Raw genomic sequence first — 24,103 nt, forward strand, 5'->3', positions numbered from 1 at the left:
TCCTACCCAACACGTGACGGCCCGTGCAGGATACGTGCACAGACAGGTCTCGTGCGCAGACACCAGTGGGTTTACACGTGGCCCCCGGCACCGAAACACTGCCCTGGGACTGGGGAAATGCTGACTCCCAGGCCACGAGGATGATCAGAGGGCTGGAGCACCTCTCCTGTGAGGACAGGCTGAGAGAGCTGGGGCTGTTCAGCCTGGAGAAGAGGAGGCTCCGGGGGGACCTTAGAGCGGCCTACCAGTGCCTAAAGGGGGCTGCAGGAAAGATGGGGAGTGACCCTTCAGCAGGATCTGTTGTGACAGGACAATAAGTGATGTTTTTAAAATAGAGGAAGATAGACTCAGACTGGATATAAGGAAAAAATTATTTACAGTGAGGGTGGTGGAACACTGGCCCAGGTTGCCCAGAGAGGTGGTGGATGCCCCATCCAGGCCAGGTTGGACAGGGCTCTGAGCAACCTGATCTGGTTGGAGATGTCCCTGCTCCTTGCAGGGGGTTTGGGCTGGATGGGCTTTACAGCTCCCTTCCAACCCTAACCATTCTATGATTCTACAATTCTGTAAAAAATGCACCCACGCACCCGAGCTCATGGAAGAGTACCCCAGTTCCTCCAGAGCATGGCTTGGTGGGACAAAAAGAGCACACCCTTGAATTTCCCTGGGGAAGCTGCACTGCCAATTTTCTTTGGGGGTGAGTTTGGGAGGGGAAGGGCCTGCGGGGCTGGGAGAGGAGGGAGCAGCTGGTGGCCCCTGGCATGTCCCCCAGGTTTCCATAGCACCAGCATCCATAACACAGGGCCAAGGGGAGGGAAAGAAGTAGGTCAGACTGGGCTAACAATACCCAGACGTATCTATCTATGGCTCAGCCCGATCCAGGAAAGGGGCTGAAATGGAGGAGAAAGGGAGAGTGAAAAGATAAAAAGAAAAAAAAGGAAAACACAAAGTGTCCATAGTCTGAGCAATGCATTTTTTTTCCCTCAGAAAAATAAGGATCTTTTAAAGCCACCTTTGTGTATCAGTACTGAGAGACGGAGACTAGCACCCACCTCCTGCCCATCTGACAGCAGACTACAAGGGAATTCAAATGCTAATTTGGAGGCAGACTTCTCAATGGGTCTTTATTTCTGCGGCAGCTCTGGGGAACCGGCCGGCTGGAGCTGGGAGGATGCTGATGCTGCCTCCAGACCAGCACCGGGGGGCGCTTTCCTTTCCGCTCTCCGTTCCTCATCCTGGTTTTGTTACCCCCTTGTCTTAGTTGTACTTGTTTACATTCAAGAGACTTCAAGGGCAAGGAAAAAGAAGGCAGGCACACTGGAGCTGTGTAACTGAAATAACCGCGCTAGTGACCCATTTTATGTGCTGAGTCTGCAGAGGCCCCGCTGTCAACATACCCGCGTTTTGGTGCTTGTCTGCGTGCAGCGCGGTCCGTTTGAGCTATGTATCCATCAAGGCCAAAACTAGAGAAGAACATGCTGGGCAATAAAACCCAGAACCCTCTTGATCCGAGTAAACATACGGGGACACACATCTACTGGGTGTGTAACAGAGCAAGACGAGAGGAAGGAGTGCTTTGCTCGGCGGGGGTCGGAAGGTGTAGGTGCAAGAGCACAACCCTCACTGGGGAAACTGAGATAGACTGGGGTGAAGAGCGTGGCTGTGGCTGACCCGTGTCATACCTGTGGTTTGAGATCACCGTTTGGCTTGCACACCGCACCGTCGCAGAAGAGGCGCAGCTGTGGATGGAGGCGCGGGGTGTTTCAGGCAGGCCAGGACCCTCGCCCACAGGCAAATGCTCCCTCTGCGTTACCACAGGCCACAGCCTTGTGCAGCAGGGTTAGACAGTGGGGTAAAATCCAAGCAAAACCAAAGCTATCTGCCACTTGGTATGTCAGCAGGTCAAGCCAGGGAGGCCAGGAAAATCCACACTCTAAGGTTACAATTCGCCTCATCTTCTTTTATACCTCCCAGCAATTATCACTTGTAAGTGATAAGAGAGCACCAAGAATTCATCTTTCCCCTGGTGAGGGCAGAACCCCAGTATGTACAAGGTGGACAGGGCTTAACACACCCTTTTGTAAATGCCCTGCCTCCAAAGGAAAACTCAGATATTGGCTGGAGTAGCTCAGGAAAAGAACGTGCCCTGCTCCAGCCCTCGCTGATCTGTGTCCAACTCTGTGTTCAGAGATGTCTAGGCTCTAAAAGCTAATGGTAAAAGTTAGGTAGGAAGAGCAAAAGTCAGATCAGCACTCAGGAGGACTCACAGAGCACTCCCGGAGTGAGAGAATAAAAAAGGATCTGTGCCAGCAGCTGCACGTGCTTGGACAGTGCGCTACTTGACAAGAGAAAGCTGGGTGACCCGAAACAGCTAAGGGAACATTACCTGCAAAGGGTGGAAGTTGGAGATCATCATGTCAGCAAGGATGAAACCAGTGAGCTGCTGTGGTCACTGCTGCTGACTCTGCAGATGGTGAGTGGCTAAAATAGGCTCCATTTCATGAACACGGGTGGCTAGCGTAACAAGAGCTCAGGCACTGTGTTATCTGTCCTGATACAGATACTGCAGCACTCTCTCCAAGGACTGGACTGGGTCACTCCACTGTAAAGTATTTACAGCTTTACAGCTCATTCTTCTTCTGGCAGGGCGTAAGGAAACACACACAAGGCTTGTTGCAATGGATGCAAGTGGGCACTTGCCCACCTCTCTCCAGGTGGGCTCTCCTGGCAGTGCAAGGCTGAACTGCCAAAGAGCTGTAAATGTTCTGCCTGAGCGATGAAACCTTCTCTGAGAGCAGCCTGATGAGCTCAGTACAGCACTGCAGGGCCAGATGGCTTCCGGATCAGAGCTGACTCATGCCCACCTCGCTCAGAGTCATGCAAAACATGCAGATACCTTAAGCGTGCTGGCAGAAAACACCTCTTCTACTGCTGGAACTGCATTCACGGCTAGGTGTATCAGTAAAAAGCCAAAGGTATTTTGCCAGCTGCCATAATTGCAATGACACAAAACCAAAATGGTAACAGGGCTGAGTTACACTAATGGACAGAAAAGCATCTGACAGCTGAACTCCCAACTGAGCCCCGGGTGGATGTGATCACTGAGGGAGCAGAACAGGGGCAATTCTTCCATTTCCTTTTGACAAAGGATGGTGAGCATAAGCTGGTGTTACAAAAGCAGGGGTGATAGATTCAGACGTTACAGCAGCAGCCTCAGAGAGGAGGAGGGACTTGGGTATCTGTTTTTCACTAAAGCAGTGTCTATCAGCCTCTCCAATTGGTTTCCAGAGCAGCTTGGCTTCTCAGAGAACTACAGTTAAGGAAAGCCGGGAAACATGAGCTCTGTCCAGTTTCTGCTGCAGACTACCAGAGTAATGAGTAAAGATAAAAAATCTGAAAAGGAAGAAAGTAAAGGTGAAGTGTAACCAAAAAGCCTCTTAAATTGCCCAAAGGAAAAGCGGGAGGGAGGCTGCATTAGCAAAGCTGTGAATTGGCAGCATCAGCTGATGATGAATGTGGCCACATTATCTAATACGGTAGAACACACATCCTGCATATTTAATAGCATTGTTTAGCTTGTATTTGTCACAGCATCACAGCTAGAGGCTGCTTCAAAAGCCATAGGTAGGGACAGAAAGGTTATAATTGAATTTTAGGGCTTTTGTCTGGAGGTCACATATACAGAGAAACCTGCAAAGCGTTGGTTGTACAAGACTTCCACGTGTCCCACGTTTTCAGACCTCAGATGATAAAGCAAGTCAGCTGCTAGCAGTATTTGTTGAGAGTTAATCAGGTTTGCAGATTAACTGTAAGATCCTGAATTATACATGCTTATGTGCAAACACGGGGAACATGTGACACACGTAGCTCAGACACAAAGGATGAAGCTTATGATGGAGGCAGAAGAACGAATGGGTAACATCTAGCTAGGAGAGAGAGAAAGGGAAGGCGCATACAGCGATGAGGTCAGGATGGATGATGAGGTCTCTCATCTTTTCAGGTATATAAGCTCTGATCACTGTTCTCTTCTCCCTGAAATGGCAAATGCTGACCCATAAAAGAATTGCTGGTAATTATTTTTGGCATTGCAATAGTATTTCCAAAACCTACTCAGAAATCAGCATCTGCATCACTTCCAGATAGACAAAGTGTCTCCATATGCTTAGATGCCTGTAAACCCCTTGAACCAGAGCTGCAGATGTTCTCTATTGTTTTCTTGCCCATGAAAGAAACTTAAGCAAGCTAATAAATAGAGATTTATGACTGGTACCGAATAGAAATGTCCTGAGCAGGTAGCAGGCTTCAAGGAAGAGCTTTACTTTGGTCCAGCTTAACACTTGACATGTCTGCTCAGCTTTATGCGTCTCTCTGCAGGTTGGACCAGTACTCATGCTGTCCTCGTACAGGTCTCCGCTCCCAGCCCCACTCACCATGAACTTTGAGGGAACTGGGGATGTTGCACAGGGGCTGTGTGACTCTCTGGCAGATCATTTCTCCAGCAGATTTCTACCCAAGAGGCCACCTCTTTGTCCATTTTCCACCAGATGGACTACAAAACCCAGCAGGCCAAGTCCAGCTTAGATTACAGCCCTCCCCAGGCTAACTTGAACAAGGTTAAATTTATCTTCTGGGAATGCAAGTGGGAAAATGAGAGCAGCTCCTCTCCCTGGTCTGGGCGGCAGGTGTGCCTTTCCCCTTCACAGGAACAGGCTGGTGAAATTCTGAAGTAGAACAAAGCCATTTTAGAGAAAAACATTTACCTGAAGCTGCAGCTCAAGTTGCTGACAGACACACTACAGTTCTTCTGTGTCTGCTGGAGAGTGAGGTACAGCTGTCAGGCTGGCACCATAAAACAAAAAAGCCAGGTAAACTGTTGACATCCGAGTCCTAGAAGAAATCATAGAAGCAAGACCTGGATGTTTGCATGTGTAAAACACACACACAGTTGTTTCCTTGCTTCAAGAAACCTAACAAAATCCTGCATCAGATGTTTCCAGCAAGATTTTTATCCTCTACCCCGTTCTTCGCAATTGCTCACATACCATGGGACCACACTTACTTGCAAAAGCACCTACCAGGGATGGCCTCTCAGGAAAAGGGCTGCTGCTGTTAACAGTAACTCCACTTGAATTGTTAATTATTTTCACCTTTCAACCACCACACATACGTTGGCTAATTTTAACTCTTCTGAGAATTATTTATGGTTTTGCTTGCCTCTGCTGTTCACAGTCATCTTCTCCTAGAAGTGGCTGTACCCCACTTCCTGTTGAATGTGTCAAGTTTCAAGGCAGGCAGGTGTGTTGCCTACGCTTAGTAGCAATTACGTATTTGCAAAAAAAAAAAGTCATATGACCTTTCTTCTAACACTGGAAAAAACATGCATGCAGCAGAACTTCCCGGTGTGGATACAGGAGAGACCTCTAAAGAGAAAACTTAGGTCAGAATGTTATTTGACTACAATAAACATACAACCAAGAAAATAAAAGATATGACCAAGAAAATATTGGGTAAACCAGGCTTTATTTATCACTGACAATTAGATAGCAAGAAATCAGACAGCACAGCCCACTTCAAAGCCATGAAGTCACATGGATCATGATGCGCAAACCACAGAGAACTCATTTTTCCCTCATTATTCAACTGCAGTAATGGGGTCTAAAAAGACCAATCAGATTAATAAAGTGACACATAGTAAATGTACCCCACTGTATGATTATTAATATACATTATAAGAGGACAAACATATAGTTAACTCACTGTCAGAAATGCAAAGGCTTCAACGGGGATCAGCAAACAGATCTGAGTCACACGAACCAGGCAGAAACAAAGCTGTGAATGGGTGCCACACCTCCACAGTCCTAAGGTCACCACTTATCTGCTCAATCGCACTGGCTCCCTTACACCTATTTTAATTTAAAGTTGGTTTAGCTAATGATTCTTTGTAACACTATTTTGCACAGGGGATGGGTCAGGTTGGACGCAGGGCAAAGGGGCTGCAGGGTGCAGAGGGCATGCGAGGGAGTGGCCATTCCCATCACCCTCCCAGAGCACTCGGTGATTTCCAGCAAAATAAACCCGCCTGCCTCTGAGCCCAGACAAACGAACCGTCGCTCTGAAAGCACGATCTGGAAAGGTCAGGGTTGGCAGATTTTCAGCCGCTGCGGTTGCTATCCCCATTGTTAGCGCTGCCAGCGCTTGCCAACAGCGCCATTCGGACGGTGCGAGGGCGGCCCGGGCAAGGCCTCCCTGTCCGCCCCGGCCTGCCCGGCCGCCATCTCGGCGCAGGGCCCTTCTACGGGCCCGCTCTCTCCTTCCCCCCGCCGCCTCCGCGTCTGGCAGCGCGGCCTGACACCCTCCCTCGCTGCCTCCCCTCAGGACGGAGCGGCCCGCGGCCTGCTCCCCGCCGGAGGAGCCCGACCGGGCCGTTCCGCGCCAGCCACGGCGGGAACGGGCCCCCGCCCCGTCCTGTGTCGTCCTCCCCCCCCCCCCCCACCGCCGCGGCGGGAGGCGGAGCCCAGCTCAGCTGACGGCGGTGGGCGCTGCTGCAGTGCGCGGAGCCGCCGATCGCCGCTGCTCGCCGGAGCCCCGCGGCCGCAGCCCGCCGTGAGCCGGGGTGCTGGGGAGGGCGGCGGGGGGGGGGGAAGGGGAGGGGAGGTCGGGTAGCGATCGGCGCGGCGGGCGGGGAGGGACAAAGCCGCCGCCATGTTTGAGGTCTGGGTAGACAAACAGGCGAGGCGGGCCCTTGACCGGAGGGGCATCGAGCCCGGCCCGCCGGGCTGGTCGCAGGGGTTCGGGGGGGGGGGTTCGCCACAGGCCGCGGCCATTACGGGACCCCCCGGGGGCGACTGCGTTCCTCACCCCCCCCCCTCCCCTTCGGCCTTCTCCCCCCCCCCGCCGCCGCCGCGCGCATGGCGGCCGGACGTGACTGGCTGGTTTAATTTGTCACTCTGCCATTGGCTATCGGGCGGTGAAGGAGCAGGGGCGGGACGGGGCGTGACGTCAGGGCGCTGCGCAGCGCGGGCGGCGGTTATTTATAGGGGCGGAGGGGCGCTGCGCAGAAGGAGCGAGCAGGCGGGTCAGGCCCGGGTAGGCCGGAGGCTCTATCGCGCCTCATCCCCGTGGTTGCAGGGAAAAAAAGACCGAAAAGCCCCGATCTGCCTTCGCCGGAGCGTCCCCTCGGCGGCCGCTGAGCTTTTGTTTCCGTTTGCGCAGCGTCCGAGCGCCCTCAGCGAGCTTTGTCTTCTCCCGGCCCCTGTGGGGAAGGCGCGGCCAAGATGGATCCTTGTCACACCGAGGAGACCGAGGGCGAGATCCCCGGCTTGGGTAAGGCCCGGCGGCGGCGGGGGTGGGAGGCGGAGGCGAGGGGGAAAAGGGGTGGAGTGGGCCAGGCCGCAGCGGGTGGGGGAGGGGCGACCGGTCCCGCCCGATCCGGAGCCGCCGAGCCCCCGCCTTGGCGCCTGCTGCCGGCGGGGGCCGCGCACCGCGCTACCGGCCCAGGGCGGCCATGGCGGCGGCGCGGCCGCGTGCGGCCCTCCCCCCCCCCCCCGCCCCGTCGCCACGTGCGTGTTGGCAGCTGCGGCGGGGCCTCAGGGCGGGGGCCGCGCCCCGGGGGTGGGAGCGGTGGGGGGGGGGGGCTGGCCTGTTTCGGCCTCCGGTGCAAGCGGCGGCTGCCCGCCCGCCGTTGCCGTGTGTGTGTGGGGGGGGAGACGCAAGGGGGAATTCGTTTACTGGGGGGGCCGTAAACAGGATATGCTTAAATGACAGTTTATTACAGGTATAAGCTTTGCGACTACAGTAACATCCATCCTTAAGTAGCGTAAATCCTGTGAGAACAGCCATTCAATAAAGCAGAAGTTGAAAGTAAAGGTTTCTGGACGCCATAATAGTCTCGTCTTAAAATGGTGAACTATGCCAGTTATTGCAAAACAGCCCTGCCTCAGTGCCTGCTATCTCTGTTTACTGGGTTGTCAGCTCTTGATAACCGGTTAACTCCTCTGTTTTTAAAGCCAGTTATTAGTCAATATTATTTAAAAATCTTTATTAAACATCAAAAAACATACACAAAGTACCTTATCGAAGCACCCCATATTCGTTTTAACTATACAGAAAAGTCTGTCAAGACTCACACAGGTTAGACAACCAAAAAAAACCCCCAAACCATATTTTGCACTTCAGTCTTGCCTTAAAATAAGCTATACAAGAAATACATTCAGTTAAAGTAAGTTGTCTAAGAACACGCTATCTGTTAGGTTTAACTCTTCAACTTCAGTGGCTTGTCATGTAAATTATTTTTCTTCTTAAGAAGTCAGGAAAGACTTGACCTGTGAAAAGAAAAAGCGTATGTATTTGATGCATGAAAAGAAAAGCTAAATCATTAGGCTTTTCCCTTTCCTTCTTTGGAAACAGATGGTTTATTACTATACAGTCTCCAGTGCTGTTCTGCCTCTGCATGTAATTCATGACCTAAAATGCCTTTCAGTATAGCAGATGGTTGTGAGCCCCAGGTATGTAAATTAGTACTAGGTATAACTGAGTAACTTAATTATTCAAAAATAGCAAGTACTTATGAAAGGTATCTTCTGGAATGCTTTACAGAATGTTAATTCATTAAAGGAAAAATGAATTTTCCTTCATTAAGTAGGCCTTTCCTAGGGAGAGGGGAATTGTCTGAAAACTAAGCCAGAGATCTGGTAGCACTTTCAGCGTGGTGCTGTACCCACTACTACTCCAGGCTGAGAGTAGAGCTGACCTTTTTGTATGCTGGGTGGTGAAGGGAGTTCAGTGGTGATGACAACTGGTGGCCTTTCAGTGGGGCAAGTTAAAAGAAAGGTAGCGTGTCTCAGCGTAGTCTGGTTCATAACTCTCCAAGCTGTTACTTGCTGTTTTCCATGAGGATATAACTTCATAACCAATATCTCTACAACTGAAGGTTCTGCTCCCCTCCCCAGTTTATATAGAGCTATTTAAGTGGGAGAAGGCTTGGCTTGAAGGAGTCATCCTTTAGTAATCTCACTGATAACCCAGAATGAGGGAAAAATGGTTTATACAGTTTGATAGGAGGGTACTTCTTTCTTAGAAGAATAGCCTCGTTGGGGCGGTGAGGGAGAGGGAAGTTGAAGTGTCCCAGTGAGTGAAGTAAGTAATGTTACAGCTTTGCTTGGAGGGTTGGGATGACCCCCCTGCCCTTAAGTGTGGGTTTTTTTTCTGTGGACTGGGCACACAGCACATGGCTCCAGCAGAACTTATTTGGGCATTTACTTCCTAAGTCTTGCCTCTCATTGGAATTAGCAAACACCATTTTGACTCAAGTGACCTATTTATTACCACCTTGTTTCCTCAAATGGCTGTTGACTCTCCTTCCCAGCTCTACTTAGAAGTGTCACTTCATGCATTTAGAACTATGTACAAGGTTCGGTTACATCTGCATTTGTCAGATGTGTTGTGCTCTGTCCAGGAAGAGCCGAAATCCCTAGAATGTGAAGGGGCATAAATAGCTATAAGCTGACTGCAGGATTTTTCTAAGGACATTATGGCTGACATGAATTGGACAGTATCATTCTGTGAACTATTTAATGAACAGCATGGCAGTACAGATTTACTGAGAGTGGTCTTACTGCTCCAGCTGCTCTTTTCTTGCATCAACCTCAACTGCCCCTCTTTAAAAACACTTAGTTTTCCCTTGAATTGTGAGGATAAGGAGGTGGGGTTAAATGATTTTTTGAAGGAAAGCAAAAAGCCTTTTCTGCAGCTGTGTAGCTTCCTAAGTCTATGAAGGAGACTGATTGTACTAGCCCCAGACAAGCACTTCATCACAAATTTTAAGAATGTAAATTGATAACTTATAGCTATTACTGCAGAGGAAAAACAGGTATATGGAAACACTATTTAATACTTACCTTATCAATCAGGTACTCCTGTTTAATCTTATCATTCTTAAAGTCTTCATTAACGTCCAAAACTAAAATGGGAATCTCTTTAAGGTTCTCAAAATCAACTCTGTTAAATGGAAGAACATAATGCTAGTAAAAACAGTATAAAGTACCATGTATAAAACAATTAGCTCTTTAGTTGCTTTCCAAGTCATCCTAAGGGTGCAGCATTACTCAGATGACCAACAGGCACCCGAGATGTTAATGCTGATGCCCATGACTTAAGTATAAAGCCCAAGTCAAGTCTGTCCTTAACTGCTCTTGTATAACCAGGCAACATTGTATTGCCATAACTTTACTGTATTTCACAAAGCTGGCCTTCTAATACCTACTTTCAGTTGTACAAGTAGAGAGAGAAAGATAGTTTATGCTTCTTACCTTAATTTCCTTTACCTAATTCTTTTTGTTATTGAATCAATTATCAGGATTGTGATTTTGATAAGAGGGAGTAGTTTTTAAAATATTACTTGCCCCGTTCATGGGGATGACCTTTATAAGAGGTTATTAAGACTGGTATTAAGAATGACTCGAGATAAGCAAGACCACTTTGGCTGTAGGTTGGGAGCAGTAGTTGTGCAGCTGGATATATTGTGCTCTTAATTCCTATGTGTGAAAAGCATTTCTAAAATGTAGTGTGCTGAATAACATTCTACGTTGTGTTTGCAGACTTAAGTGTTTCTATGAAAAATACAGGAAATGCTTGCTCACAAGTTTGGAATGAGTGCACAATGTGAACATTCCCAAAATTCCACAATATGCAGTGCCTTGTCTGCTAAGCATCAAACTTAGGAAAGTAGATGTGACTGATAATGTACTTTTCCTGGAATTGTTATGCTTCCCATTCAGTAGAGTACTTCAGGCTCCTCTAGGGGAAAATCTAAAGTCTGCTTTCACAGTTAGAGATGCCTTATGTGGGAAGGAAGTTGCAGGGTGAAGGTATGCAGATATAACTTAGTTGCTGACTGAGTTTTTTGTGCGTAATAGTGCCTGCCAAAAGCATTTCTGATTATTGTTTATTTTGAAGCTAGGATTAATATGTAAACCTTGTTGAAATACAGTCATCCTAATTTAAAGGTAGTTTGGACCTTGTCCTCCCTTACATTGGAACTGGAAGCTGCTTGGTAGGTAACTTAGGTGATCAGCCACTGAACCCCATTTCAACTCTGTCCTATTCCTGTGTACTTCCAGTTAAAGTTCATATCCTTGCTGGAGTTAGTTACATAGCTTTCTAGTTGAAGCTAATGCTTAACAAAGGCTTCCCTGCCAAGACATGACCTTCCCTCTGCGTATAACCTAGAGTAATCATCTCTGCCAAGAAACCTGGAGTGAGTCTAAAGATAAGTCCTTCCAACTGTGCCTGAGTGAACCCAGACTTAAACCTTAGCCTTATCCCTAATCAACTTTAGCATAAGGTAGGAAAGAGCCTGGCCTGTGAATTGAAACCTGCCCACAGAAAAGGGGTTCGTACCTCAGAGTCCTTTCATGAAGCCAGGTCTCATGTTTATAGTGGAGGTTTTCCAAATACTCAAGCTCAATTCCTTGCTCCTCTTCTCTTCCCCTCATCTGTAGCCTTTCCATGCACTTCTGGAGGAAAAAAAAAAGTAACAAGCCTGAACATTAATCATGTTTGAAGGGTAAATCAGGTAAACTTATCAAGTGGTGCTTAAATTAAAAGGACTAGTGTTAGACACCAGTGAGCATTAATTTTAAATGGTTGGCTGAACACAAATTAGTTAAGTCTAGAATAACTTTCCTTAAAAAAAAAAAAACCAAAAAACAAAAGTCACCCACTGTAGCTAAATTTCATTAATTCTTTCTAAAAGATTATCTTAACTTCTATTCAGGACTGTATAGGAAGAGAAGTCAAACTTGATTCAAAGCTAATTCAGTGTTATCACTGAAGTATTATGTCATGAATACTTAGGGTTTTGTATCCTCTTAAGCTCCTGGAAACTGAAGTTGGAGCTAAAACATTTTAATCTTTAGTGAACATACCTGAGGTGTGGTTCTTAGGTAGATCATGCCATCCAGTTCTATATCTGATTCAAACTGATTCAAAAGCCATGTGTGCCAGTCCTGATAAATAGCCCACTCTGTTTCGTTAATATTTCCAGACTCGAACAGGTTAGAAGCAAATACATATCTGCAATGAAAGACATGAGTCTTAGGCTGGGAACGACCAAAGTGAACTACTGAACACTCATGACAATCTGAATCATGGTACTGAAAAAACAGCTGCCCACTCTAACATCTGTAGAATACTCTTCATACTATCCAGCTCTCACCTGTTGAATCAAGCCTGCTCCTTGCAGATACTAGTTTAGTATCAAGTGTTTCCCCGGCTCCACGTCTTTAAGCATAAAGACCTGGAGCTTTTAATCTGAACTCTTCTTGTACTGAGAGTCATTACCTGTCACTGTACACGGATCTCTCAAAAAATTGCACTGGATGTTCTGCTTCACGTAGCTTGGCTGATACAGGTTTTAGTTGTGCTTTTACTCGACTCAAGCAAGCGTAAGTCTGAAATGTATAAGCCCATCTTGTGGGTTTATCATACAGCATTTGAAGTAGATTTCCTCCACTCTTCTGAGATGTTGAAAGTTCCTAGGAGATGAGAGAAAACTTGATATCAGCATATTTGCAGGATTTTATTTGTTTTTCTTAATTTAGAATTGTGGTATGCTGAAGTAAGAATTCATGGTCTTGTTTTTTATTTTTTAGGGAAATGTTTAGGCATAGGAATAAAGATACTTGTTTCTCAGGTGATGGGAGTGAGTTTTTGATAGCTTCTTTAGAATAGGTTTATCACCGAGTTCCAGATTTTAACACCTACCTCGTATTCATCTTCAGCTGTCTGGATGTTGCACCACTTGGCGATGGGTTCAGGGATGATCTCCCACTCATCACTGTGTTTGTCTAGAAGCCTGACAAATGTTGACTTCCCTGCAGCTGGAGAAGGTTTTAAAAGTTCACTGAGGGTGTGGATTAGACTGGTATTACTGAGAAAAATGCAGTGGCAGTTGTGAGGTTTCTTAAAGAGGCTGTAGGCAGTGTCGCTGCAGTGTTTGAGGTGCAGAGTTGCACGGGACCCTGGGCAGGCTTTGGGATGCTGGGGAAGGGCTGGCAGGGACACCTGCACCGTGCTAGCGGCGCATTCTGAGAAAACAGCTCTAATCTGCAGCGCCAGAAGGCCGTGCTTGGGCCGGGCAGCCGATAAGGAGCCGGCCAGGCCGCCATTTTAGGAGCCGGCTGAGCCGGGGGCGGGGCTGAGCGCGGCATTGTTTGGCAGCCGGCCGAGCAGAGGGAGGCCGCAGCGCCTGCGCGGCGCTGGAGCGCGGGGGAATGTCGCCGCGCATGGGCGGCGCGGGCGGCGAGTTGGCGCCGGCGGGCGGGAAGGTGACGCAGTTGCGGGCCGGGCGCGTGAGCGCAGCCCTCGGTACTATGGCTGGGTCCTTGAGCGGGCAGGGGGCGCGCGAGTGTCCCGGCGGACAGGCGGCCCGAGCAGGACGGGGCATTCGTGCTCTCGGAGCCACCCAGGCGCCGGTGAGCCGCGAACGATGACCCTTGGCGTGTCGGCCTGGACAGGGCGCCCTCCGCCCCGGGCGGTGGCGCCAGCTTCCCGGTATGGCCGGGAGCGGGTCTCAGCCCGGCGGCAGCGGGTGAGCGCCGGCTGCGCTTCTCCCTCAACAAGACACCCCCCTCCCCCGCCCTGCATAGCCGCCCCTTCCCGAAGCGTCTCCTCCGTGCCACCTCCAGGCGCTGCCGTCCTGCGGCCCCAACCGCCACTTCCCTCCCCCGCCGCCGAGCTCACCGATGTTCCCCTCTATGGAAATCTTCCTGAGGCGCTTCTGGAAGCTGGCGTCGAGGGAGCTGGCGGGGCTGCGGCAGTGCCGCTTGGCAGGGGTCGACATGGCGGCGCCGAGCGGGAGCACACAGGGCTCCCGGCTACTCCCGCCTACTTTAAGTCTCCCGCCAGCCGGTGGGCGGGATGGCCGCCTCCCGCCGCCACTCCCCGGGAAGAGGCGGAGGCGATGCCCCCTCCTCCTGCCGCTGCTCCCGCCCGGCCTAGGGAGCAAGGCTCCCTCTGAGCTGCTGCCTTCAGGGTTTTTTAAAATGGTGTTTAGCAAGTGAAATCAAGCAGAGCTGTTTTGTTCGGGAAGTTACCATAAAACGGTTCCACTTACTGATTTGATTTGCATTAATGTAAACGAGTTCTCTATGTTTAATTTACAGATGTAAGCTTTGCGAGCATCTTTTTTTTTTTTTTTTTTTTTTTTAAACCTCCAGTTCTGAGGGGAGGTGATCTAGATTGATGTCTGTTAAACTAAACATTCTACACAGTTATGCGAGGGATGAGGCCGTGTAGGCTTGCAGGCAGTGAAATGGCTCAGCCTGGGGCTGTCTATCAGTGTTTGTGTTGAGTGGAGAGGAAACACGCATGGTGGAGGATTAGACGCTGCTCTGAGCAGCTTTGCTTCACGGTGTCCAGTGTTCCTGTGTCAGTGTGGGTGTGCCTGGGGCTTTATGAAGTCTGCTTAACTCTTGGCAGCGGTTCTATCACCTCTGTGGGCAAGTTGAAACATGAACTGCTTGTTCTTCCGAGAGTAAGGAAGGGGATGGAGGATTCTTAGAGAACAGTTTTTACAGGTGCAACTATTTGAGGTTATGCTGCTGTAATTATTCCTGTAACCTCCTGTTGCCTTTATAATAATGAGATTCAGGGTGAAGTCTAGCTAGGTCTGGTGTGTTTGGAGGAGATGGGAGGGAGTTTTATTTTCCTTTCTTTTATGATAATTGTGACCCATGTCTCTTCTTTCCCCATCTCCTACAAACACACCAGGCTTCAGTGACCGAAGCGAGCAGATTGTTTCACGTGGGGTAGCGTCAGCATTTGAAGCTGGTAAGTGCTAGTTCCCACACACCTCTTTGTTCAGCCAGACTCCTCACTCCGTGCTGGTGCGGGGGGAGAACGACCGGACAACCCCCACCCCGCGGACACCGGCGGCCCCGGGCCGGGCGCCGGAGGGAGGACGGGGGGGAAACGCGGGGGGAGAGCGGCCTGCGGGGCATGCGCAGTGTGGAGAGCGGCGCTGAGGCGCGCATGCGCGCAGGCCCGACCCGCGCTCTGCGCGGGAGTCAGCGCCGTGGCTTTGTTCAGAGGGGCAGGCAGGTGACGCATGCGCACAAACTGCCGGGGGAGGCGGGGGGGTGGTGGAACATAGACTAGCGAGGACGCATGCGCAACCTGGCGGGAGCGGCGCGGGTAGCGTGTGCGGAGCGGGTGTGTGTCCTGGGGCGGAGCGTAGTGGTGCTGCGGAGCATGCGCAGATGGGTCCTGCGGGGGCGGGACAGGAGCCCTCCGAGTGTTCGTGCGCATGCGCCCCACGCCTTAAGCTCAGACACGCCGCGGCCCCTCTCGGGAGCCGGTGAGCGGAGCGGGCAGCCCGCGCTCCACGGCGGCCGCTCGCCACACGCGAACCTGCCGGCTGCGGCGCTGTGTGCGTCCGTGGGGACCGCGAGTCGTCGGGCCCACCAGGGCGGTGTCCGGGGCTGGAGTTCTTTGTGCGGTGGAAGGCCCGGCCCAGCGGAAGCGGGAGTACCCGCCGCCATTTCCTAGCGCGCTCTCGCCACAGGCTCGCCCGCTCGCTGCCGCCTGACTGGGACTAGGCGCTCTCCGGACAGCGGATCAGGCTCGGAGCCCTAGAACCACCGCGGAGCCCCACCATGTGTGCGTGCGGGGATGGGGCCTGGGCGCGGGCCGGGGGGGCGGGCCAGGCGTGCGCCGGGCGGGAGCGGCTCTGTGTGTGTGAGGCGGGCAGCGGTCCGAGGTAGAGGAGGCTCGGGGGTGGATGGGCACAGGCGATGGGGGCCGCCGGGCGCTCTGAGGGGGTGCGGGTGGCGGCCGTGCTGTGCGGCCTCTTAAAAGAGCCTGCCTTGGTTTTCTCCAGCAACCACAGAAGCTGAGACGGAGCAGAGCCTCACCCCCAATGTGATGCTCAACACCGAGAGCAGTGAGGGATATGTGGTGAAAGTCAGGGGGCTGCCTTGGTCCTGCTCCACTGAGGAAGTGCAGAGGTTTTTCTCTGGTAAGTGGAACTGTGGCAGGGAAGGGGGACTGGGAGAGTGACTGGGCTCTGTTGTCAATTCTGGGTTCTTCCTGGGGGTACTACGGTGGTGACAGTGTTGCAGTGAGCAGCATCTGGGGCACTTGAGTAGCTAGTGAAGTCTGTAATGCAACAAGTGTCTCAGCTAGGATGCAGTGTTGGAAGCTGTGCTTTTGCTATCAGGGTCTAGACAGAGAGGAGCTTAGTCTGGGAGTTAGTGGGATAGCCACAACTGCCTTAGCTTCTTGAGCAGCCAGAAGAGACAAAACTTACATTTTAAAGAAAACATCAAAATTCTTGCTTCAGGTTGAACTAAATCAGTGTTGTTCTAGTAGGCTCTTTTTTGTTAAGAGTTTAGTGTCTTGTGTCCTTCTCCAAATTATTAGCATCCTGCAGTAATAAACAGTGACGATACCACTTGCATGCTGATGGGAAAGTCTAAATCAGTTAATGGGCAAAAGCAGACAGCACATTCAACTTGCTTTGAGACAGCCAAGCTTTGAAAGTAGATAGCTAACTTGCATTTATCCTTAATGTTTTGCTAATGTTCAGAGCTGACAAAAAGGGTAATTTGATTTTTAGTCGGTCACTTAGTTTATTGGTTACTATAAAAGTTCTAACAGGAATACTGTTGGTTTTGTCATCTTGATATAACTTGATAGTTGTTGCTAGTTTTTTTTCCTTTTGGAATACCTGAAACTTTTAGAGTCATAATGTTTCTGTGGTGATTAAATTAATTCTGATCTTCCTGTTTCATTTCCAGATTGCAAAATTCTGAATGGGGCTTTGGGTATCCGTTTCATCTACACCAGGGAGGGCAGACCAAGTGGAGAAGCATTTGCTGAACTTGAATCAGAGGAGGATGTGAAATTGGCACTGAAAAAAGACAGAGAAACAATGGGACACAGATATGTTGAAGGTTTGACTCAGTTGGTCTAGTAACTGACTACGTGTGTTTGTGCTTGATGGGTTTTTGGTTAATTGCTTTTTTTTTTTGTCTCTTTAAAAAGCATGTGAAAGGACAAATGGACTTGTGTATCATAAGTTGACTAGTTTCAAGGCAGATGGTTTTAAAAACTGTTGTTTATTCTAGAATGCATTAATTCTAAGTGCCTTTTACAGTTTTCAAGTCAAACAACGTTGAAATGGATTGGGTTCTGAAGCATACTGGTCCCAACAGCCCTGATACAGCTAATGATGGTTTTGTACGTCTTAGAGGACTCCCTTTTGGCTGTAGTAAAGAAGAAATTGTACAGTTTTTTTCAGGTATGTGGGATAAAAGTAGTAGCTGTAGCACTATTGGTCTATTCTAAAAAAAAAAAAAGCAAAACAAAAAAAAAACACCAAAAAACAAACCACAAAACCCACCACGGATTGCCCAGTAGTACTTTCAAAAGTATACTGGTGTTAGAAGTAAATAAAGCTTGAGGGATCAATTCTTAAAGTACTTACTGATTTAATAATTGAGGGAATTCCAAAAAGCTGCTACAATTTATACTTAGCGGGACACAGTGTTCCAAGTAAGGATGGCAGAAAACAAGTGTCTTTCTAAGTTAAAAGTGAACAAATCAGGTGGGAGGATATTTCCACCCGCAGCCCTAGCCTGGTTCAGGATGTTCAGTGAGGATGTAGAATGCCCTTACTGCTGGGCTCAGGACAAGGAGCAGGATCTGAGCAGGATGCATCGTTACCGTGATTTCCTGTAAACGTAGATTTAGTGTTGAATAGGATTCCAGAAAGAAACAACCCACTGAACTCTACCCAAGTACAGATTTCTCCCCTCCCTGCTCCCCTTCCTAGGAGGGGGAAAAAAAAATCCCTTGATGTTGTCTAGCTTAGAGTTTTTATGGATGAAGAGATCATGTGTTGTATTGACTCATTCTCACTTTTTTGCAGCTGTTGTATGTTCTACAAACTGAAATACTATGATAAATGCCAAAATGAAATCTGTTGATTTATCTAGGATTTAACTTGGTAGTATTTTCAAAGTAGTAGACTTCTGCTGGAATGTTTTTGCTATAACAAGATATGATTGAGCTTACTGTTTTGCTTTAAAATACAGTAGAAATATTTCCAATTTTGCAACTTCAGAACTTGTTTTTTTTTTTTTTTCTGAATGAGTAATATATTGTGAACAAGAGCAGTTTCTAAGCATGTGCATTTTAAGTTGTTTCTTTCTTACACGGTTAAGTGATTCAAGCTTTAGGAACTGTGAATATGCTTAATATACAAAATGTGTCTTCTGTTCAGAAACTAATACTTTTGAAATTACTTCATGATTTTTTCTTAATTAAGCACTCCTAAAGGTAAAAAAAACCTCATGCTGAAACTTGATGTTTGCATAAGACTGATTATTTTACCTGAGTGACTTCTAGTAAAAATACTTGTTAATATGTAAAGCTGTTTAACTTGCTGTGTTTGAATGTAAGTTATCTTAAAAAGTTCATCTTAAATACTCTCACAGAATTGAAGAGGTTTGTAATAATATGTGAACTTCTTAACGCACCCTGCATGAGATGCTTTATCTGAGGAGTTGTCTGTGACACTCGGAATGTTTCTGTGCTCTGCAGGGTGGGTTAAGAACATAAACTGAATGGTATGTGATCGTGGATCTTTTTGTTGACGTGCTTTTTCTTCTAGTGTTCTAGAATCAACATACCATTCACTTAAAAGTGTTAAAATTCTGGTGTATTTAAAGCTATAAGAAAAACTCATGACTGGGCTTGTGATGTTAATATTGCCCCCCTACTGGGGTTATTTGTCCTTGGGTTGAAGGGTTGGAAATCGTGCCAAATGGGATAACATTGCCGGTGGACTTCCAGGGGAGGAGTACGGGGGAGGCCTTCGTGCAGTTTGCTTCACAGGAAATAGCTGAAAAGGCTCTAAAGAAACACAAGGAAAGAATAGGGCACAGGTGGGGATGGATGGTTGGTTGGCTCTGTCACTTTTCTTATGGTAAACAATTAAATCCATATTCTCTCTTCTGGAAGTGTTAACATCCGAATAGAAATTGTATTTTGGTCTCTAACTTGGTGATGAGTAAAAGTATTGCTAATGTGCTCGTGGCACAGGCTGTTCGGATCTACCCAAAACGAAAGACGAAATTGGCACTAAGCTTAAGTGTGCTTTGGAAAGCTGGTAATACTGGAGGAGTGCAAAACTGATAGCTTGAAAGCGACAAAGTTGAGAGACTATGGCTTTAACTTCTCAAATAGCACCAATCATTCCTTAGCTCTAAAGACACGCACAGTCCTCTTATTACCATAAGAAAATGTGATACTTTCTAAACTTGTTTTCTAAGTTGAAATGTAACAAATTTTCTTACTGTATTAATCTTCAATGTAATAAGCATAGCTTTCAAGAAATTGTCACAAAGGGTTTTTATTCTATTTTACTTGTGACTATTTTTCATTGAAGCATGCACTTTTTGCCTACGCTGAATCACTGAAGCGTAGGCTGGGTTCACTAGCACATGCAGAGCTTTTTGTAGCATCCTGATGGGTTAAAATCTTGGTGGAGGCCGGGTTTTTAACCCTCTGTTCGTGTTGCCACGTGAGCAAAACAGTGCTGAGTTGAGCGGACGTCAGTCCCTCCTACGTTTTTTGACTAACATTTTAAATTGGGGGGAGGAGGGTGGGGAATCAATATTGCTCCCCCACCCTTAAGGTTGGGATACTGTGAAGTATGAGGAGCATGTAAACCCTTCAGTAATTGTAATTTCTTGAAATACACTGATTTGAAAGTAATGTAGTGCTTATGATAGTATGTCATTGCCTACATAATGTAAAGAAACCTGGCTTAAAATACGCTGCCAGTTTCAAGGCTATGACTAAATGCCTTGTTTTAATGTAAAGTTGTGAGGTGTTAGTGGAAGGAACTGAGGACTGACTTCTTCCTGTGGAAACGCTTCCAGGTACATAGAGATCTTCAAGAGTAGTCGAGCAGAAGTGCGCACTCACTACGACCCTCCACGCAAGCTGTTGGCAATGCAGAGACCCGGTCCTTACGACAGACCTGGTCTTACGCGGGGATATAACAGTCTTGGTAGAGGAAGTAGCTTGGAAAGAATGAGGCGTGGAGCTTACGGAGGAGGTAAGTACATGCAGTCCAAGAGGGAGCTGCTCATCTGAGAAGCAGCAACACTTGGACCTGGTAGTGTCTTCCCTGCTTTGTAACTGCTGGTTTGTATATTGTCTTTGGCTTTAGCTCTTCTAGAAGAAATGTAATGTTGTAATAGTTGTTGTCTGGAGTGTGTTTGTGTGTATTTGGATCTTTCTGTAGTTGAAATGAACATGTTGTCCGATCTGTTTATAGGTTATGGAGGTTATGATGACTACAATGGGTATAATGATGGCTATGGTTTTGGTTCTGATAGATTTGGAAGAGGTAAGACTTCTCTAATAGGAATAGTAACCGAACTTTCGACATGTCTCAAAAGAAACTGAAATACATCTGAAAGACCTAGAATGGACTCTTTTCTCTGCAGGGATGTCGGACCACAGATACGGCGACGGGACGTCCACCTTCCAGAGCACGACTGGCCACTGCGTCCACATGAGAGGTCTGCCTTACAGAGCTACGGAGAACGACATCTATAACGTGAGTTCCAAATCTGCCCTTCTCCTAAGAGTGTGGCTTTAAGAGTCTGATCGTTATGGGACCTGTCAACTGCACCGCAGTTAACAAGCGACCCTTTCGAGAAAATGGCTTGCTGTAAAACCAGACTGTTGCGTTGGTGCCTTTTAATCTGTGTGACTATTTCGTATGTAGTTCTTCTCACCTCTGAACCCTGTAAGAGTACACATCGAAATCGGACCAGATGGCAGAGTAACTGGAGAGGCAGACGTTGAATTTGCTACTCATGAGGATGCAGTGGCTGCGATGTCCAAAGACAAAGCAAATATGCGTAAGTACGGCTGTTCCGAATACGCGGCTTTGGGGAAAATACAGCACTGCAGTGTAGTGCATCTGCTGTCACTGGGATGCCAAAGGTTTCATTGTGGCCTTGCTTCCAGTGAGACAAACCGTGTGGCTTTGGTGTGAAGTGTTCTCACGGCAAAATTTTCTTTCTCCAGAACACAGATACGTAGAACTCTTCTTGAATTCTACAGCAGGAGGAAGTGGTGGTGCCTATGGCAGTCAAATGATGGGAGCAATGGGTATGTGTAAACGGTCTGACCGCACTTTTAAACAAGTGCTTGATACTTGACGAAGCTGACTTACACAGCTCCTGCTTGTTCTGTGCCTGGCATAAAAACTGAAATTCAGCATTCTCTCTTAATCACACAGTCAAGGAGTCGGAAGGGGTAGTCCAGGATTGGAACACTAGCACGTTGGCAGGTATATAAACCTTTTGGGAATACGTTTGAACAGTTAATAGGTTGAATAAGCTGTGGTGCTGAATGTGATGTGCGTGGTGGGATGCGTGGCTCGTGGGGGTGTGGAAGTGGAGTGGGAGACGCCTGTCCTTTTATTCTCCTTCCCTCTCCCTTTTTTGGAGACCAGAACATAGTCTGGTGATGGAAGATGTATCTGTGGCGTGTGACCTGCCATTCAGACTTGGTCTTAGTGCTGAGGGAAAATCTATTTGGAATTTGGAGAAACTGTCTGAATTGCTGTAGCAAACACCCAAATTGTTTGAAAAATCTAAACTGTGTTTGCAGCACAAGTCTAAAGCCGCTATTGCAGCTACCCTTCTTGATACCCGACTTCTCTGGTTTCTTAGAGATGGAGGTGGTGGTTGCTTTTTGGGGATTTGTTTTCTCGAGGGTGGTGGGGTGGGGGTGGGAGTGTGCAGCTGTACTGCTGCTTTGTAGTGTTCTGATGACAAACGTTTAGAGTACAATGCTGATCCTGTAACTGCAGAAAAGCTTTGTGGGGGCGTAGACGCATGGTGAGGTGAAGAGCAGAGTCAGTAACCTTACGCAGAGGTCTCCGGTAGCACTGCTGTGATGTGCAGCTGGTCTGGAGCAGCAGAGCTGCACACAGAGGAGGGACTCCAGTTCAGGAGTGGGCATCCGTCTGGAAGGGCTGGGCGCTGCCATGGGCGCCAGTCCTGTGTGAGGTCACTTAAAACTGAGTTTAAGTCCCTTAGGGTGTGTGTTACATACAATAATAGATTGATCCCACTGTGTACAGCCCATGTAAACTTCAAAAGTAAACCCTTACAGCAAGTGCTTGAGAGTCACAAGCACTTCCTCTAATTCCTAAAGTTCTGGTTGCCGCATGACAGTAGGAATGTCTTCAGAAACCTGGCTGCTTCCTTTGAGCTTGTTGCCTTACATACTTAGGAAGAGTTACCTGGGTGGGAGAGCAAGCTAGTGCTGGAGTAGGGGGCCCTTAGGAGGGTGAAAGGGTGGGTTTGTTGATAATGAAACTTGAACGGGCAAGCTCTTACACGTTTTTATCCTCGACTTGAAAGGAAGCCAATCCAGTTACGGTGGTCCAGCCAACCAGCAGTTGAGTGGGGGTTACGGAGGAGGATATGGTGGTCAAAGCAGCATGAGTGGCTATGGTAAGAGCATTTCTTCTCTGGTTTTAGGTGGGCCCAGTGCACAGCTGGCGTAGCATGCCTTAAAGGTGCTGTTCACTGTTGAAGGGTCGTGGGACAGACTGGGCAGCACAAGCCCGAGAGGTTGGAGACTTGGCTGTTGTGAATTTTGGAGCTAATGGAAAATGGGAGGGGCATGGATTCAAAGCAGGAACTTGGAGCTAAGAGGGGGGTAATGTGGGAAATTGTTCCGAGAGGGGTAGGAAACGCCAGTCTCTAGACTTCTTTTTTTTTTCTTTCTTTCTTTCTTCTTTGTATGAAAGCTGGGGACCAACCTGTTCTAAATACAGTAACAGGGGAAGGTCCGTGGGAGGGTGGGTGCTGGGCAGAAGAGTCACGGAAAATGCTGAATTCAGGGGGCGGGGGGTGGCAGGACAGAGGTGGCTTTTTCATTAACAACAAATGGAATGAAGTTATTTTTGGGTATGGAGCTATAAACTGACACTTTGCAGTATTGGGCACAGTGGATGGTGTTTACGAGGTGGCCCAGCCAGGACAGGCGTTGGGGGAGTGATGCTTCGCCTCGGCCTGAACCAGCTGTGAACCTGCTGTCGGTTTTCCCCCTCAGACCCCGGGAGCCAGGGCGCCATGAACAGCAGTTACTACAGCAGCGGGAACCGCGCGTCCATGGGAGTGAACGGCATGGGCGGCATGTCGAACATGTCCAACATGAGTGGTGGCTGGGGAATGTAACCAATCGCTGACTTTTGGTCACATCTTTTTTTAAAAAACAAAAAAACAAAAAACTAAGTTTAACAGTTTTGCAATACAAGCTTGTGATTTATGCTTTACTGTAAGTGAATTCAGGATTGTTATTTTAAAACCTTTTGGGTTCAGTATTTTTGAACATACAGAAATGAACATTCATCTAGGATGTAATAACCAAGTTGAGTAAAGACTATAACTGTTAAACAATTTTGAGCGTTTCTCAAGTTAGTTTTGTTGTAGGAGTGTATTTAAGCAGTAAGCGTATTTAGGTTAAAGCTGCTTGAATTACGTTAAATGTTGCTCTTATACCATATTACATCCAACACTGTTTTGAATACATGTTGAGAGAGACATGCTTTTTTGTAAAGAAACAATATAGGAGCTGTGTCTGAAATTCAAAGTGAACATTTGGCATGTTAGTTCTAGTTTATTTCTTTTAATATCCTGTAAGGCACGTTAAAGCTTTTTTTTTTTTTAAGTTAATGGGGGAAATGTGTTGAGACGCAATACGGCTACTTTAGGATTTTGGTCTTGGTGTTCGTATAAAATTCTGAGGCCTTGATTTAATCTTTCATTGTATTGTGATTTCCTTTTTAGGTGTATTGCGCTAAGTGAAACTTGTTAAATAAATCTTCCTTTTAAAAACTGGAACTCCTTCCTTCTTGACCTCTGGCTTCTGTGGTGTAGCTACACCTGCAGAAATGTCACTGTCCTCCTGTGTCCTTGGTGACTGTAGTGCTCTGACAGGTGTCTGCTTGTAACAGGAATTCTCACCGGACAGCTGGCCTTGGGGGCTTAGTGAAGAAAACCAG

At 47.9% G+C, this 24,103-nt stretch overlaps 2 protein-coding genes and 1 long non-coding RNA gene across 17 annotated transcripts; 1 reads left to right on the top strand and 2 right to left on the bottom strand.

The window, feature by feature from the left end:
- Positions 1 to 3,758: 3,758 nt before the first annotated feature.
- Positions 3,759 to 6,467, bottom strand: LOC147598996 (uncharacterized). Its single transcript, XR_015260084.1, has 3 exons — positions 5,758 to 6,467; positions 4,761 to 4,887; positions 3,759 to 4,032 (listed from the first exon to the last, which is right to left on the bottom strand). It is a non-coding gene; the product is annotated as an uncharacterized LOC147598996 (long non-coding RNA).
- A 10-nt stretch (positions 6,468 to 6,477) lies between these two features.
- On the top strand, positions 6,478 to 23,942 carry HNRNPH1 (heterogeneous nuclear ribonucleoprotein H1). 14 transcript variants are annotated; one of them, XM_086758553.1, is made up of 15 exons: positions 6,478 to 6,603; positions 7,213 to 7,323; positions 14,770 to 14,829; positions 15,878 to 16,015; positions 16,797 to 16,952; positions 17,156 to 17,299; positions 18,809 to 18,947; positions 19,947 to 20,125; positions 20,348 to 20,419; positions 20,499 to 20,632; positions 20,804 to 20,939; positions 21,109 to 21,192; positions 21,302 to 21,373; positions 22,455 to 22,547; positions 23,152 to 23,942. In XM_086758553.1, the coding sequence occupies exons 2-15, from the start codon at positions 7,275 to 7,277 to the stop codon at positions 23,274 to 23,276; spliced, it is 1,581 nt and encodes a 526-aa protein (XP_086614679.1). In that variant the 5' UTR covers positions 6,478 to 6,603; positions 7,213 to 7,274; the 3' UTR covers positions 23,277 to 23,942. The 14 variants fall into 14 exon arrangements, 12 of the variants coding, with proteins under 12 accessions (XP_086614679.1, XP_086614684.1, XP_086614690.1 ...); XM_086758564.1 differs by lacking the exon at positions 6,478 to 6,603 and adding an exon at positions 15,563 to 15,657 and having other exon boundaries at positions 7,093 to 7,323; XM_086758554.1 differs by lacking the exon at positions 6,478 to 6,603 and adding an exon at positions 7,100 to 7,118.
- Positions 7,749 to 14,763, bottom strand: LOC104474630 (deoxycytidine kinase 2). Of its 2 annotated transcripts, none has more exons than XM_086758566.1 (7): positions 13,741 to 14,763; positions 12,763 to 12,878; positions 12,340 to 12,533; positions 11,925 to 12,072; positions 11,398 to 11,513; positions 9,897 to 9,996; positions 7,749 to 8,321 (listed from the first exon to the last, which is right to left on the bottom strand). In XM_086758566.1, the coding sequence occupies exons 1-7, from the start codon at positions 13,838 to 13,840 to the stop codon at positions 8,298 to 8,300; spliced, it is 798 nt and encodes a 265-aa protein (XP_086614692.1). In that variant the 5' UTR covers positions 13,841 to 14,763; the 3' UTR covers positions 7,749 to 8,297. The 2 variants fall into 2 exon arrangements, with proteins under 2 accessions (XP_086614692.1, XP_086614693.1); XM_086758567.1 differs by having other exon boundaries at positions 11,398 to 11,539; positions 11,921 to 12,072.
- Positions 23,943 to 24,103: the final 161 nt, after the last annotated feature.

This window comes from Chlamydotis macqueenii, chromosome 14 (genome assembly GCF_036417535.1).
Source record: "Chlamydotis macqueenii isolate bChlMac1 chromosome 14, bChlMac1.mat, whole genome shotgun sequence".
NCBI lineage: Eukaryota > Metazoa > Chordata > Aves > Otidiformes > Otididae > Chlamydotis > Chlamydotis macqueenii.